The sequence below is a fragment of the Nicotiana tomentosiformis genome, chromosome 12 (assembly GCF_000390325.3).
Source record: "Nicotiana tomentosiformis chromosome 12, ASM39032v3, whole genome shotgun sequence".
In the NCBI taxonomy this organism is placed as follows: domain Eukaryota; kingdom Viridiplantae; phylum Streptophyta; class Magnoliopsida; order Solanales; family Solanaceae; genus Nicotiana; species Nicotiana tomentosiformis.
Window position 1 is genome coordinate 96067156 of NC_090823.1, and position 17891 is coordinate 96085046.

The following is a 17891-nucleotide window of genomic DNA, read 5'->3' on the forward strand; positions in this document are numbered from 1 at the left end:
CACTTGTTCCTATTATGATTCAAGTCCTTCAGGAGGCCCTAGCTCAGATTCTGACAGCATGTACCGGCCTTGCTCAAGCGGTTTCTATCTCAACGGCCGCAGCCACTTCTCAGGCTGGGGGAGGCACTGAGACTCCCGTCGCTCGCACACCCGAGTAGGTTGTTCAGGGACTACAGACATCGGGGGTACCTCCAGCCAATCCGATTGCAGCTTCTCAGGACTATGTAGCTCTTGTGATGCCAGAGGATAAGTAGCGCTGATTGGAGAGGTTTATGAGACTCCAGCATCCGTTATTTAGTAGTGTTGAGGGTGAGGATGCACAGGGTTTCTTGGACAAGTGTCAGAGGATGCTTCATACCATGGGTATTCTGGAGACCAGTGGGGTCTCATTCACTACTTTCCTGTTTTCTGGGGCTGCACTTAATTGGTGGGAGGGTTACGAGAGGCGTAGGCCGGTTGGCGCAGCACCCCTTTCTTGGCAGCAGTTTTCTATTCTCTTTCTGGAGAAGTTTGTACCTGAGTCCCGCAGAGAGGAGCTACGCAGGCAGTTTGAGCAGCTTCGCAAGGGGGATATGTCTGTTACACAGTATGAGATGTGGTTCTCCGAGTTAGCTCGTCATGCAGTTTGGTTGGTTCCCACAGACCGAGAGAGGATCATGAGGTTTATAGATAGTCTCGATTTTCAGCCTCGATTGCTTATGACTAGGGAGAGAGTATCTGGGGCTACCTTTGATGAGGTTGTTGACATTGCTCGACAGATTGAGATAGTTCGAGGTCAGGAGAGGGCTGAGAGAGAGGATAAGAGGCCTCATGGTCAGGGTGGTTTTAGTGGTGCTCCTCAGGGAGGTTAGTTTCAGCAGGGCCAGTTTCAGCAGAGTCAATCATCATTCAGTGCATTGCCAGCGCAGGATTCTCATTATATCCCGCTCGCTCAGGTATCATCAGGTAATTCTTTTGGGCATCAAGAGCAGCAGTTTCGTCAAAGGAGGGGTTGTTTTGAGTGCAGGGATTTTGGTCATATTGCGAGATATTTCCCTAGGCTGTTGGGTGGGACTCCACAGCGGAGTACTCGGCCGACTGCACCAGCACCAGTTCCTTCACAACCCGCCCAGCCAGCTAGGGGTGGAGTTCAGCCAGCTAGGGGCGGAGCCCAGTCAGCTATGGGTCGCCCGAAAGGGGGAGGCAAATCAGGGGGTGGTCAGGCCCGTTTCTATGACCTCTCAGCCAGACCAGATGCTATTGCTTTAGATGATGTGATTTCAAGTATGTTCTTTTGTTAGACTCATTCGAGGACGAACGTTTGTTTAAGAGGGGGAGGATGTAACGAACCAGTCAGTCGTTCTGAGAGTTATAGCCCCATTTTCCCCATGTCTGCTTATTTATATATTGTTCAGCTGTGTTGAGTTGTATCGAATTGGTAGGTTTGGGTTCGGAGTAGTTTTGGAGTGAAATGAGACACTTAGTCTCTTAGTTAGAAAGCTAAATTAGAAACGTCAACCGGAAGTTGACTTATGAGTAAACAAGTTCGGACTTGGATTTTTATGATTCGGTTAGCTTCGTTGAGTGATTTTAGACTTAGGAGTATGTTCGGAATGTAATTTGGAGGTCCGTAATTAGGCTTGAATTGGCGAAAGTTAAAAATTTGGCGATTTTGGTCGGCAATGAAAAATTAGGTATCGAGGTCGGAATGGAATTTCAGAAGTTGGAGTAGGTTCGTAGTGTCATTTGTGACGTGTGTGCAAAATTTGAGGTCATTCGGACATGGTTTGATAAATTTCGGCGTCGTTAGCCAATTTTGGAAGTTTAAAAGTTCTTAGGCTTAAATCCGAAATTGGATTGGTATTTTAGTGTTGTTTTGGGCGTTCCGAAGGTTTGACTAAGTTCGGGTAGTGATATATCACTTGTTGGAATTATTGGTTGAGGTCCCGAGGGGCTCGGAATGATTTCGGATGGGTATCGGGGAGTTTGGAAGTTGGAAAATGCAGCGGAAGCTGCTGGTGTAATGTTACTGGTGTGGTCGCACCTGCTGATGGGAAGCCACAAGTGCAATGATCGCAGGTGCGTGGGAGGCTCGCAGATGCGGAGATGGAGGCCTGGGGCTTGGTCGCAGATGTGAAGAGAGGATCGCACCTGCGAGCCCGCAGATGCGAGGAGGCTGCCGTATGTGCGAAGCCTGGTCGGTTAAGTGGAATGCGCAGGTGCGCACCTGGGACCGCAGGTGCGCCGTACAGGTGCGAAGAAGAGGGTCGCAGGTGCGGAACCCCTGGGGCAGAACCTATAAAAGTAACCCTTCGTGAATGTTTGCCCTTATTCCACCATTGTTGAACGGTTTTAAGCTTTGGGCAGTGTTTTTCAAGGGAGAATCATGAGACATAAGTGAGGTAAGTCGCTTGGGTTTAATTACACGCGTTTATATATTTTTCCACTGATTAGCTATGAAATTAGTAGGGGTTTAGGGTCAAATTGAGGGGGTTAGGGTTTGAGTTTTAGAGAGTTTTAAGTGAGGATTTGAGGGATCAAACGGAGTACGATTTTGACAAATTTTATATGGTTAGACTCGGGTGAGGACGAGGTTTGTTATTCTGCCATTTTTGACTGGTTTCGAGTCGTGGGCATGGGGACCGGGTTTTGGCCGATTTCAGAATTTTGGCTTATTTATGTAGCTTTTATTATGGAATTCGATTCTTTAGCCTATGTTGATAGTAGTATTATGATTTTTGGTTAGATTCGGAGATTTTGGAGACCGAGTCGAGAGACGAGGGCATCCCGCAGTAGGATTTTACACTGTTAAGGTAAGTAACAGTTTTAACTCTGGCTTTGAGGGTATAAACCCGGATATTTGACATCACGTGATTGTTTGAAAGTGACACCCATGCTAGGTGACGGGAGTGTGGGTGTGCACCGCGAGGGATTGAGACTTGGTCCGTCTCGTGAGGCTGTGAGGCCTAATGGTTATTATCTGTGGTTATGTATTTATTTGTTGTTGAACTTGTTTGCCTTCATGTTAGAGATCATACTTAGGCTTTATTCATGCTCACATTATTTGCACTCAGACATAGATATTATTGTACATGTTTATCTCAGTCCCTATTATTTTGCTGATATGTTATGATACTTGACGGGGGTTGTGTTTCCCTTATTTATTGATGATGGTGAGGCAAGAGAGGTACATAAATGAGTGAGGTTGAGGGCCTATTATGAGGTATTTGATTGAGGCATGTGATTTATCCGTGCGGATCCAGATATTGATACCATAGCGCGTGAGTTGTCCGCGTAGCACGTGAGTTGACCGTGCGGATCCAGGGATTGATATTATGGCACGTGAGTTGTCCATGCAGCACGTGAGTTATCTGTGCTTAGCGCTTGGGCTTTGGGAGTCCCTCCAGAGTCTGTACACACCCCTAGTGAGTGCAGGTACCTATTAGGGTTGAGTGTTGAGTGCTGAGTGATGGAGTGACATTGCTGTGATGATTCATTGCTTTTGTTGTTGCTGCATTTTACCTGTTAATTTCTTTGTAGCATTTATTGAGTTGATGGAATTTAACTGTTTATTTCTATTTATTTTAAATTATGATAAAGAAATAATTGAATTATTCTACTTAGCTCGTCACTACTACTTAGTTCCTTAGTTATTTCTGTTACTACTGAGTCGATTGTACTCATAATACACCCTGCACTTTATGTGCAGATCTAGGTAAGTTAGAGCGCTGCGATCGTTGAGTTCAGGCCGACTATTGTTGGTGACTGCAAGGTAGCTGGTAGCGTCCGCAGGACCTTGTTACTCTTTTTATCATTTCTTCTTTTGGATTGTATTGACAGTTAGATAGTTTTATTTCTTAGTCCATAGATTTAGACGCTCATGACTTAGTGACACCCCGATGTTTGGGGCTCGTTTCCGTATTTTCTATAATTATATTTAGAGTTGATTTAGTTTATGAAAAATTCAAATGTTGGAAATATTTTATTAAATTCTTATAATTGATTTAGTAATAATATTTTGGGAAATAGGCTTGCCTTGTAACTCGATAGACGTCATCACGATCGTGGTTAGATTTTGGATCGTGACACACCATCACATATTTCCTTACCTGAATCTCATGTCACCCCCGAGACCAACTCCTCCTTTGCACATTATTAAGTAACCACCAAATTTTCCTTTATAAAGAGATAGAGAGCTAACATAGAGGATAATTTGGGGGGGGGGGGACCCTTAAGAGTTAGAGGATAAAATAGCTGCAGCTTTGGCTCAACCCAAAGAAGACAAATTTATCTTCTTCCTCTTTGATTCTCACCAACAAAAAAAAGTATAAAACAATTGCAAATACAACTCCAAACAACCACCAAAATTACTGCTTAACTCCAGCCAAAAATTATGCTAAAACGCAGCCTAAACACCATGAAAACTGGCCACAAAATCCAGTGAAGCACCTCCAAACTTCAGCTCTAAATCAGCCCCAAAATGACCCCAATATACCAGGGAAAAGCAGCCCCAAAAACGACCCTTTAACACCCCCAAAAACTAGCCGAAAAACACCATCTAAAACATGAAAACAGCCCTATTTTTTCACACAAAAATAGCAGCTCCAAAAGTTGAGTTCGTTGGCGTCGGAAAACAGCCCCCTTTATAACATATATGTAGACCCCATATCTTTTCATAACCAATGAATGATCCATAAAACTTGAGGTTAAATAAAGATTTGATCAATTTAATGAACTTAATATCTATTATAACAGTTTGCAAGACAAGTTGGAGTCTAACTACCTTTTCAATTGGACCATGGGTTGATCCAGAAGAATATGGAAGATTTTGCCCCCTTACAGCCTGTGCGCTACTTGCATCAACTGGAGAAGGTTGGTTAGATCTGACAAATCCTTGTATATCTGAACTAAAATGTTCAAAATTATTTTTCACCAGTAGATTAAAGCAATGACACATTTGCCTCAATTCTCGCATTTCTTCTCTCATTTCTTGCATTTCTGCTTTCAAAGTAAAGACTTCATTGTTATGCTTTTGTTGGAGCTTATTGATTTCCTCATCTTTTTTCAGAGAACTTGTTGTCACTGATCAACCATAGCATCATATTCGACTAGGCTGCTCCTTTCCAAACACTGCCCTAAATGCTTCATCCGATGTTTTCCCAGAGCTTTGACGGTTATGAAGGTCAGACTTCCAAAAAAATAGTATGAGAACCATATAAAGAATATAAGTCCCAGATAATATATTAGTTGCAAGATCACTTACTATTGCTTCCCCTGTTTTGTACGAGTTGCAATAAACATTTCAGACTTAGATGGTTCCTCGTTGCTCTCTTTACTTACACGCTACAAATTATATCAGAAAAATAAATAACAAACATCAATGTATTCAAAAAAGTATGTAAAGAAACGAAAGCCATATTTTTCACAAAGCGTCGAATAAATATTACCAATACCACGCGCACTCTTGCAAAATTAATAGGTCATATCCGATGCCTCCACTTTTGTTTTTTTCTATTTTCAGAATTTAATTTGCACATGACCTAGCACCAAATGAAGTTTATCAATTAATAAATCAAAAAGGGAAAAAAATATAATGCAACAATATGTTCAAGGAGATTGGTGCACCTCTGTATGAACTTCCAGCATATTATGCTGAAACTCCAATACGCGGAAAGTTCCACCATAATATACTGGAGATTGGAGCACTTGTGTATGAACTTCCAGCATTTTATGCTGGACCGGTATATTATACTGGAACTCCAGTATAATATTATACTGGAATATTTTCCGGATTTTGAATAATGTTTTCGTTCAGATTTATCTTTACATGAAAAGTGACTAAATTTCGATTGCTTTTGAAACTGTGGTTATTTTTCAATTACCACTTGTAAATCTAACTATTTTTTAATTTCTCCCAAACTTAACCCATCACTAAAGTAGCTCAACCCACTAAAATATGAGCAGATTAATTAGGCAGGTCAGTTTGGGCCACTATTGCCACCCCTAGAAATTATTAAAATAGCACGGGCTAGCCAGTTTTCGGACTAGTCATTCAAAAATAGTCGGCGTTTGCCAAGTCATTAAAAAATAGCCACTATTTTACTGTAACAGAGACCAATCTAGCATAATATACTGGAGTTCGGTGCACCTGTGTATGAACTTTCAGCATATTATGCTGGACCGATATACTTTGCTGGCTCCAGTATAATATACTGGAACTCCGAACTCCAGTATAGTATACTGGAGTTCCAGCAAAGTATAATGGAACTCCAATATATTATACTGGAGTTTCAGTATATTATACTGGAATTCCAGCATATTATGCTGGAGTATTTTCCCGATTTTAAATAGTGTTTTCGTTCAAATTTATCTTTACATGAAGAGTGGCTAAATTTCGATGACTTTTGAAACTGTGGCTATTTTTGAATGTCTATCATCTCATGTTTTAGTCGCTTATTATACTCTAATTCACTACACTTTACTAGTGTTTGAGCTTCAATTGATAGTGTTTTGCACTTATTGTGTGTTTTATGCCTTCTCGGAGTGATTCCGAGATATGTAGATATTGTGAAACTAATTCGAGCTATTTGGAGCTTTGAAGCAAGAGTAAACGTTCAAAGGATTAAGTTGGGATCGTGTTCGGGGGTCGAGGATCACTTCTGGATGTCAAAAATCAAGGAAGAAGCAACACTCTTAGGAAATTCACTAATGTGACGCACCATGCGTAGCACTATACGACACATCAGTGCAATTGTGCGTCAAAAAATTGAGAAGTTCGGAGATTTGTAATTTTTGGGTCTGACAGAAAAATACACTAATGATAGGCATAGTGCGTGGCATAGTGCGTAGCATCAGTACAAAATTTTTTCAGACAAGCTAAGTTCAGAGAGTTTACGACCGAGAAAATTGCACGAATGCGACGCACTGGTTTACGCATAGTGCGACGCATGAAAAGCAATAAGTTGGCAAGTTTTCCTATTTTGGCTAGGAAGTGGGATTTCGTCTAGGCCTGACGCTACTTGGTATAAATATATAGAAAAATGATATTTTCTACACTTTTGACACATATTCAACCTAAGGAGGCTAAGGAGGAGTTGGAGGAGCAAAAGCACAAGGATTTCATTATTCCTTCCTCACTCAAGACACGAGTTTGGTTTGAATTTATGTTTTCCTATACTTTTATTATATTTGTGATGGATTACTCCATATCTATGGTGTAATTCTCTTAAGGGTTTGATGGATTTGGTGTGTTGATGATTGTTTGTGGATTATAACTTTAGTTTTATGTATTGAAGTGTTTTTGGTTGATTTAATTGTTGCATCAATATTCACTAGTTTATGTAGTCGAGGGAGGCATAACCTGTGATATCTTTGCATTATATTGTTGGTTGAGTTCATTAATTCTTCTTAGTAATCGAAAGAGGCTAGTTGAATCATTGATTAAACCTAGTTAGGAGGATAATCGATAGAGGTTCTCCTAAAGACCAATCCACTACGCATTCTTGCATATCTTCACGTGCTTAAATTGGTTCATCTCGTGAGGTTAAGACTTAATCGAGAGAGGAGTTTTTGCTGAACGTTTGAACTAATAATTGAGTGAATTTGAGAGACTCGCTTAAACATTATAAATGAATTATCTAGAGTTAGATCCCAAATAATTATCTTGCACCTATCATATCAACCCCTATTTTCTCCCTGTGATAACTTCTTTGCTTATGTTCGTTGCGATAGTCATTAGTCAATAGCTTTAGACTCTTAGTTAATTGTAGTTATTAATCATATAAATCTCGATTGTTGATTCTCCTAAATAGCAATCGAGCTAGAAACTATGAAAATATTGTTTAACTTCAATCCCTGTACGATATTATACATTATTATCTTTGACTAGCGAGCATAATTTAAGTGTGTGTTTCGAGCTCGTGAAATTTTGGCACTGTTGTTGGGGATTGACAATCAATAGTGTTTGAAATAGTTTGTAGTGCTAATTCAGAAATTTTTCTTTTATTTTTCTCTTTATACGTTTGGTGTTCTTTGAATGTGCGTAGGTTACAGGTTAGATTGGTGTATGACTCGAACTTCTGCGAAGGAAGTGCTACCATACGAGTCAGAAATTAAAAAATAACTGCGACGGCTGAGGAAGGAAATAAGTCTCACCAAGACATCAGAAAAGGTTGGGCAATCCTCAACTGAAGATATGGCTGGAATCGGTGATGATAATGTAGATTTGGCTACGAGAGAAGCAGCCCAGCGAAGAGAATAAGCTGTACGGGATGCTGAGGAAGCAGCTATTAGAGATGCGCAGATTATTTATGAAGAAGATAGGATCGGAGAATTGTTCCGAATCAACCCTTGGTTGCATACCAGTTCAAAAATATAGCTCCCATGCCTGGGAGACCACTTGGCGATTATGCTAGACTGTTCTACAATCAAGGCTTATCAAATGTGAGACCACCTCCAATTGTAGCAAAATATTTCGAGTTGAAGCAAGGGTTGCTTCAAACCCTTCAGAATTGATGTGTCTTCAAAGGGAAACCAAACGAAGATCCAAACACATATCTAATGGATTTCGAGGCGATTATGAACACCTTTCAATACAATTGTGTGTCACGAGATGCAGTGTACTTAAGGGTATTCCCCTTCACACTCAAAGACAATGCAATGCAGTGGCTTCGAAGCTTGCCCACGGGATCAATTAGAACTTGGGAGGAGATGACGAGAAAATTCCTTGATAAATATTTTTCCTCAGCTAAGACGGGCAAGTTTAGAAAGGAAATCCATAACTTCTGCCAGAAAGATACGAAAATTGTTTTTGAAGCATGAGAGAGGTTCAAAGAGATTGTTCGAAAGTGTCAACATAGTGGAATTGAACTCTGGATGCAACTCCAGGACTTTTGTGATAGATTGACACCGGCCTCGTGTAGAACATTGAACAATACAACTGGAGGCCCGTTGATGAAGAAGATTCCAGAGAAAATAGTTACAATTTTAGATGAGTTATCTGAAGATGCAAATCAGTGGCCCTCTGAGAGTGCAGAAAGAAGGAGATTAATTGGTGTTCACCAGGTTGATGCTAACATATCTATGCAGGTACAACTTGATGCTATGGCCAAAGAAATAAGGAAGCTGACCTTAGCCTCGATACAAAGTGAGCCTTATGCAGCCTGTGATATATGTGGAAGAGGACACCCTACTCATGAGTGTCAAGCCTCAATTGAGGAAATAAATACTATGGGAAATTACAATTTCAATGCAATGGATCAGAGGCACCCCGGGTTTTCATGGAGTTCACCTGAAGGTACTGCGAATGTTTGGCAGCAAAATAACTCTAGACCACAGGGACAAGGAGCTCCAGCATACCAAAATCAGCAGAGGCAGCAATTTCAGCCTCAACAGCCCATTCAGCCTGGTCTAGAGGATTTAATGAAGGCTTTCATTATCAAGACAAATGAGAAGTTGGATGCTCATGGAACATCTATCAAAGAATCCCTGGAGAGACAAGTGGGATAAATTGCAACAATATTAACTGAGAGGGTTCCAGGTACTCTCCCCATTGATACAGAAAAGAATCCCAAAGAAACGGTGAATATTGTGACCTTTGAGAAGTGGGCAAGTGTTGAAAGATCCCATCCCGATCCAAGATGATGTGATACTTGAAAACGAAAGTGGTAAGCAGCTGAAATATGATGTTGATAAAAAGAAGAAGGGCCCGATGAAAACTAAGAAGAAAAAGAAGGAAGAAACTTCGAGAAGGTAGGAACCTGAAGAGAGCAAGCATATTCTTGCTTTACCTTTCTCTCAAAAGCTATGTAGAGAAAAACTGGACAATCAGTTTGCGAGATTTCAGGATGTGCTGAAATAGGTTCATGTAAATTTGCCATTCACAGAAGTTCTCTCACAAATGCATGCCTATGCCAAATTCTTGAAGGATATCCTAACAAAGAAAAGGAAAATAGAAGAGACCTCGGTGGTGAAGCTCACAGAGCATTGCATCGCGATATTGCAAAATAAACTCCCACAAAAGTGTGGAGATCCAGGGAGTTTTACTATACCTTGCTCTTTAAGATCTATTAATTTTGATTAGTCTTTATGTGATTATGGTACCTCAATTAATTTAATACCTCTATCTATTTATAGGAAACTAGATAAAGAAATCAGAGAGATAAGGTCTGCACCAATATCCTTGCAGTTGGCAGACCAAATGACTCGGATACCCGAGGGGATAGTGGAAGATGTGTTAGTTCGGGTGGATAAGTTCGTATTTCTTGTAGACTTTATAGTGGTGAATATGGAGAAAAACAAGGATGTCCCCTTCATCATAGAAAGACCATTCTTAGTGACGGGTAGAGCTATATTAGATATACACGTGAGGAAACTCATGCTTAGAGTGGGTGAGGAGACTATGACTTTTGATATGAATGTAGAAAAGGGGTGCAAAAAGAAAAATCAGATGTGTATGTTGAGTAGAAAGTGAAGGGCTCAAAAGAGAAGGCTGCACTGAGTGAGAAAGATAAGTGTGGGATGTAACCCAAAAAGGTCGAGACGAAGTTGCCGGCATGGATGTGCGCATTAGTCCGAAGGCGAGGAATGGAGCACGATTTTGACTCAGATCCCGGCTAGATATGCAGAGAAGTTTCCTTTACCTTATGCTTTTTAATTGTATGTCATGGGGACATGCCACAACTTAAAGTGTAGGGTGGGGGATCTTTGTATGTATGTTTATATATGTGTTTCTTTTTGTTAGTTGTAGTTGTTAGAGATTGAAAAAAATCATAAAAAATTTAAAATTTTCGATTTTTCCCGACAATGGATATCATTCGATGGGTTTCTTGAGGGATTAAAATCGAAAGAAAAAGACAAAAAGATTTTTTTTAGGTAGTGTAATAATTTCCCATTGGTTTTTCTTTATGTCGCGGTTCTTTTTCAAGGGTTTTGTTTGAACCGGGTATAGTTAGTTTTTATTTTTGTTATGAGTAGGAAACCTTGTGCTATGATTTGAATTAAAGACAATATATCTTAACTTTATTATGCCTTAAGAATAGTGAGTGCTTTAGTTGTAACGCTTAGGCTCGGTTTTTGACTCTTGTATAAGTACCTTAAATTATATGATCTTAATGTTGCTTAAATGCTTTGATTAGAGTGTCTTGATGAGTCCGATCCTGAGTGAGTTATGTGTCATATGTGTGTAAGGTTTTCGGTATTCTGTGCATTGCATTTGATATCTAGAACGTGCCCTGTGTGTTTGCAAAACGAAATAGTAGTTTTATTCAATCTTGGAAGTGATATAGGCACTTCTTTGTTGAGCCGGATATATGCTATTACCCACCTAATTATTATGTATCGTAGTTAACCCCTTTGAGCCTGTAATCCTGTTTCTTTGGCAACTTAACCATCTGTTTGAATTGACCATCTAGTTGAACGTTGTACCTCTCGTGAGCACTTGAATTTGTTATGAACTCTGTAAAAGTTGAAGTGTGAGGTGGGTGGTTTTAGCTTTTGGGTGGAACTATTGAAATAAGGGAAAAAGTGCAATATTTTGAAAAAGTAAGAGCCATTTGAATTGAAAAAAAGAAAATAAAAATAAAATAAGTGTATGATTGTGAAAAATATTCCTTGATAGTGGTGACTCTTGATGTGAAGGTGGAGTTATTGTTTGACATAAGTGTGGGTTTTGAACAGTTAAGTGTATGTATGGAAATACTTAGGGAGGTGTAGTCACTCTTATATCTAAATGTATCCTACCCATCTTACAGCCTACATGACAACTAGTTAAAGTCCTACTTAATCCTTGACGGAATGAGCTCAATTAGTAGAGTAGTACCCTACGGGCAAGCCTATGGTACGTCTTTTGTGGCATATGAATACTACTTCTGAGAGTGAGTGAATTCTTTCTATCTTGAGTTCCTAATTGTTCTTAAATTTTATTGTGTGTGGACTACTCTATATTGTTGTGTGAGGGAACTTGATTCATGAAGGAAAGGTAATGTCGTTGACCTATATGTTAGAGTAAGTGAGCGGGTTTTGAAAAATATGTGGTGCATTTGAGTCAAATCTTGAGGCGGATGTTACAGTATTGTGCTTAATCTGTTTTAATTATTCTTGGTATGTTGAGTTATGGGAGTTGTTTAAAAGGGTCTTGTTTATATAAAGTGTAGTTTGATTGCTCGAGGACGGTTAATGATTTAAGTGTGGGGTGTTGATGGTAGGCTATGATCTCGTATTTTAGTCACTTATTGCACTCTAATTCACTATACTTTACTTGTGTTTGAGCTTTAATTGATAGTGTTTTGCAATTATTGTGTGTTTTATGTATTGTAGGAGTGATTCCGAGCTATGTAGATGTTTTGGAACTAATTCAAGCTATTTGGAGCATTGAAGTATGAGTAAAAGCCCAAAGGATTAAGCCGGGTTTGTGTTCGGGGGTCGAGGATCACTTCTGGACGTCAAAAATCAAGGAAGAAGCAGCACTTTGAGAAAATGCACTAATGTGACGCATAATGTGTAGCACTATGCGACACATCAGTGCGAATGTGCGCCAGAAATTTGAGAAGTTCAGAGACTTGTAATTTTTGGGTCTAACAGAAAAATACACTAATTCTAGGCATAGTGTGTGGCATAGTACGTAGCATCAGTACAAAATTCTTTCAGATAAGATAAGTTCAGAGAGTTTACGACCGAGAAAATTGCACTAATGCGATGCACTGATCTACGCACAGTGCGACGCAAGAAAAGCAATAAGTTTGCAAGTTTTCTATTTCGGCTGGGAAAGGTGGATTTTGTCTAGGCCCAATACTACTTGGTATAAATACATGCAAAAATGTTATTTTCTGTACTTTTGACACATATTCGACCTAAGGAGGCTAAAGAGGAGTTGGAGGACCAAAAACACAAGGATTTCATCATTCCTTCCTCATTCAAGGCCCGACTTTGGTTTGAATTTATGTTTTCCTATACTTTTATTATATTTTTGATGAATTACTCCATATCTATGGAGTAGTTCTCTTTCGGGTTTGATGAATTTGGTGTATTGATGATTGTTTGTGGATTATAACTTTAGTTTTATGTATTGAAGCATTTTTGGATGATTTAATTGTTGCATCAATATTCACTAGTTCACGTAGTCGAGAGATGCATAAATTTTGATATCTTTGCATTATATTGTTGGTTGAGTTCATTAATTCTTCTTAGTAATCGAAAGAGGCTAGTTGAATCATTGATTAAACCTAGTTAGGAGGATAATTGAGAAAGGTTCTCCTAAAGACCAATCCACTATGCATTCTTGCATATCTTCATGTGCTTAAATTGGTTCATCTCATGAGGTTAAGACTTAATCGAGAGAGGAGTTTTTGCTGAACGTTTGAACTAATAATTGAGTGAATTTGAGAGAATTACTTAAATATTAGAAGTGAATTATCTAGAGTTAGATCCCAAAGAATTATCTTGCACATATCCTATCAACCCCTATTTTCTCCCACTGATAACTTCCTTGCTTACCTTTGTTGCGATAGTCATTAGTCAATACCTTTAGACTCTTAGCAAATTGTAGTTATTAATCATATAAATCTCAATTGTTGATTCTACTGAATAGCAATCAAGCTAGAAACTGCGAAAATATTGTTTAACTCCAATCCATGTACGATATTATACTATACTATCTTTGACTAGCGAGCATAATTTAAGTGTGTGTTTCGAGCTCGTCAACTCCTGAATGAAGAGGTGGACATGAACATTGTGTTGGGGAATTTGGAACACTTTGAGAGTCGGCGAGACTTGGGGTATTGTAGGCATATTAAAGTTGAGGAGGTTGAGGGGGCTATGTGTAAGATGAGCAGGGACAGAGCAACCGGGCCATACGAAATCCTAGTGAAATTTTAGAAGAGCTAAGGCAGGCTTGGAATGGCTCACTAAGTTATTTAATATTATTTTTAGGATGAATAAAATGCATGAGGAGTGGAGGTGGAGTACGATAATCCTATTGTACAAGAACAAAGGTGGTATTCAAAATTATAATAACTACCAGGGTATCAAGCTACTTAGCCATACTATGAAAGTATGGGAGAGCATGATGGAGCTGAGGGTGAGATGAATTGTGTCTATCTCCGAGAACCAGTTCAGATTTATCGCCAAAAAATACACAAAACTAGGAGAAGGAAGCGGCACCCAGCTCGATGAATTATGCTGGGGCATTCTACTACGGAAGCCATCTACTATGTTAGGATATTAATGGAGCAGTATAGGGAGAGGAAGAGGGACTTATATATTCTATTCATCAACCTATAAAAGGCTTGCGATAAAGTATTGCGGGAGGTTCTGTGGAGGTGTTTGGAGTATAGGGGGTACCTGTTGTATACATTAAGGTGATTAAGGTTATGTATGAAGGAGCTAAGACTTAAGTGAGGACAGTAAGAGGGACTCGGATCACTTTCCAGTTACGATGGGATTGCACCAGGGGTCAGCCCTCAGTCCTTTTTTATTTTCCCTGACAATGGATGCACTGGCGTGCCACATTCAAGGGGAGATACCGTAATGCATGTTATTTGTAGATGACATTGTGTTGATTGACGAGATTCGAGGCGGCATTAACGCGAGGTTAGAGATTTGAATGCAGACACTAGAATATAAAGGTTTCAAGTTGAGCAAAACCAAGACATAATACTTGGAGTACAACTTTAGTGGTGCGACTCATGAAGCGGACGGGCTTGTAAGGTTGAATTCACAAGTCATCCCTACGAGAGAAAGTTTCAAGTATCTTGGGTCAGTTATACAGGAAGATGGAGAGATTGATGAGGATGTCACACCTCGTATTGGGGTGGGATGGTTGAAATGGAGGCTTACTTCCAGTGTTTTGTATGACAAGAAAGTGCCACCAAAACTTAAAGGTAAGTTCTATATAGCGATAGTTGACCGGCTATGTTGTATGAGGCTGAGTGTTGGCCAGTTAAGAGCTCACATGTCCAGAAGATGAAGGTAGCTGAAATGAGGATGTTGAGATAGATGTGTGGGCATACTAGGATTGATAAATTTAGGAATTAAGCTATTCGGGATAAGATGGGTGTAGCCTCTATGGAGGACAAGATGTGGGAAACTAGACTTAGATGGTTCGGACATGTGAAGAGGAGAGACACAGACACACAAATAAGGAGGTGTGAGAGGTTGGTCTTGGAAGGCCTAAGGAGCGGTAGGGGTATGCCGAATAATTATCGAGGTGAGGTGATTAGGTAAGATATGACGCTGCTTTAGATTACCGAGGGCAACCCTTGATAGGAAGGTGTGGAGGTCGAGGATTAGGGTAGAATGTTAGGTGGCCGAGTTGATTTTCTTGTTCTTAATAGTAGCATTAGTACGTACTCTCGTATTGTTTTCAGTCTTAGGTTTCTATTATTGCCTGTTGTTGCTTTTATTTTGATCATCTTACTATCTTGTTGTTTTTCATGCTTTTCCATGGCTCTTCATTGTTGTGTCTAGCTGTCTTTCTTTCATTACTGTTGTGCTTATGTTTCATTGAGTCGAGGGTGTATTGGAAACAACCTCTCTATACCCACGAGATAGGGGTAAGGTTTGCATACACACTACCATCATCTAACTTTATTACGTGGGATTATACTGATTTTTTTTTTTTGTTGTTGTTAGTTCTATCTAGTAGACCGACGTCTAGAGAATTGAGATTTATTTTATTCTTTCAAACTTGATCGATAGGGGTTTGGTCTACTCCCGTGTTCTTTGTATTTTGATTTTTTCTTTTAGTAAATCATCCACGTAGTGATGGTAGGTGCCAGATGTGCTTTTTGGTTGAGGTTTATCCGAACTCACTATTTTCAATGGGTGCATATGTATAATTCCACTAAAATATTTAATCCGAACATATATATAATTTTGAAGTACAATAAATTCAGTACTAAGATCCTTAAAATATCAAATCTATTAAGTATAATAGTTCGTGATGCTCAATGATAACATTGAGTTACAAAATAGCTTAAAATATTCTTTAGGCAGTTTAACTATATATCAAAGGACCATATTACCATTTTAATTTCGTCATTTCAAATAAACCTAAAGGAATATCACAGAAGGTTAAAAGCACCTGGACTAGTCTAAATGTCCACACCAAGGATGTGTTTGGTACGAATGAAAATATTTTTCAATTTTCTCATATTTAGTTGGCTTTTCCTTATGAATTCATTTTTCTCCGATTAGAGGAAAATGTTTTCCTTATTTCCCTTCTCCAATCAAGAGAAGGAAAAATATTTTTCAAAACTCCTTCTCAACCTTCCACACCCTTACCCACCCACCCCACACCCTCACGCCCACCCACCTAGCCTCACCCCTTCTCTCCAAAAAGGTTTTTGTTTTTCAAATTTTGGTTTTTTTTTCCGTCACCACCCACCTTACAACCCTCCCCCCCAAAAAAAATTTACCTTTTTTTTTTTAATTTCAAATTTTATTTTTTCGTTTTTCTGCACCACCCACCTCACTGCCCCCCACCCCGCACAAAAAAATGTTTTTTTTTAAAACTTTTTTTTTGTAATTTCAAATTTTTGTTTTTTCGTTTTTTCTGCACAAAAAAGAGGTTTATGTGTTTGGAAGTTTACGGGTTTAGAAATTATAAAGTTTACGGGTTCGAAATTTCACGGTTTCAAAAGTTTAGCGGTTCGGAAGTTTATGAAATTTGTAGGTTCGAAAGGTTGTTAGTTCGAAAGTTTATGAATTCATGTTTATTATATCTAAATTATTTATGAATACTCTTGAGAAATTATTTTAATTAATTTGCGTACCAAACATCGAAAAATAAATACGATTACTACTTGTTTTCCAAGAAAATATTTTCTTGAAAAATATTTTCCGTTATACCAAACACACCCCAAATGTAGTCATTTTCTGCATTGTATTGTGTCAAAGATAGTTCAAAAGATACAGAGGCACTTGAATTGTATATATCAAAAGGTGAAAGGACCATGTCAACATTCATACGGTAAAACGTACGTGTACATTACGACAATCATTTCCTCTGAATCTAATAAAGCTTAAACATTTGTTTCATATGTCATTGGTCAAAATTTGCAGCTATCAATGCAGTTGAATTAGCAAAAGTAGAAAGTTGATTATGAGATGGGAAAGACGTGTAAACTCATAGATTCATCCTAAGCATTAATGTGTTTGTGAGATGAATTGAATCAAGTTATCAGCCTTTTCTTTTCTTTATTATATATATATATATATATATATATATATATATATATATATATATATATATATATATATATATATATATATATATATTCTTTCTTTTATAGACCGTCCGCAGAAAGCACCCACTTAAATGTGGAAAGTGGAAAATAGGTGATAACAAATAGGCAGTAGGATTGATGCATGCATCCACTTCTCAATAACCAAAAACACAAAAGGCAAGTGGAGGTGAGATAGCCTCCAGGTAGCGCCGTAGCTGCATGATTAGATCCAGGAATTTAAGTAAAGGGATTTAAAAAATGTAAAGACGTCAAATTTAATACGGAGATCTATGTTAAGGGGATTCATTCATATACATAAATACAAAAAAATACGTTTTAAACCTATTTTAAAATATAATTTTTCCGCAAAGAAGATCCAATTGAACCCCTTTACTAAAGGTAGCAACGCTGTACACCCACAGGAACGGCTGATAACCTTTCTGTCATTTTTAACCAATCTTACAAAGAGAGATTCCTGTTTTTGTTAATTAATTAGTTGTATCATTGCCAGATTCATAGTTTGTATAGAAAATTCTTGTAAAGTAAGCTGATTAGTATATTAATACTACTCCATCCGTTTCAATTTATGTGAACATATTTGATTGAGTACGGAGTTTAAGTAAAAATGAAGACTTTTGGTCCTAAACGATTCAAAAAGGGGCCAGAGTATTTGTGTGGTTATAAAAACTT

General features: G+C 38.7%; 1 protein-coding gene and 1 non-coding gene across 2 annotated transcripts; one reads left to right on the forward strand and one right to left on the reverse strand.

The window, feature by feature from the left end:
* Positions 1–359: 359 nt before the first annotated feature.
* On the forward strand, positions 360–5091 carry LOC138903075 (uncharacterized). Its single transcript, XM_070190989.1, has 4 exons — positions 360–846; positions 946–1263; positions 4735–4851; positions 5048–5091. The coding sequence occupies exons 1-4, from the start codon at positions 360–362 to the stop codon at positions 5089–5091; spliced, it is 966 nt and encodes a 321-aa protein (XP_070047090.1).
* Positions 5092–8736: 3645 nt separating this feature from the next.
* LOC117279685 (small nucleolar RNA R71) lies at positions 8737–8843 on the reverse strand. The gene has a single exon (XR_004510090.1). It is a non-coding gene; the product is annotated as a small nucleolar RNA R71 (small nucleolar RNA).
* Between the last annotated feature and the right edge of the window lie 9048 nt (positions 8844–17891).

Coding starts and splice junctions, on each gene's coding strand:
- LOC138903075 (XM_070190989.1), top strand. CDS start 360: ATGGGTATTCTGGAGACCAGTGGGGTCTCATTCACTACTTTCCTGTTT. Junction 847..945: donor TAGTGGTGCTCCTCAGGGAG/GTTAGTTTCAGC, acceptor AGGTATCATCAG/GTAATTCTTTTGGGCATCAA. Junction 4,852..5,047: donor ACTTGCATCAACTGGAGAAG/GTTGGTTAGATC, acceptor ATCTTTTTTCAG/AGAACTTGTTGTCACTGATC.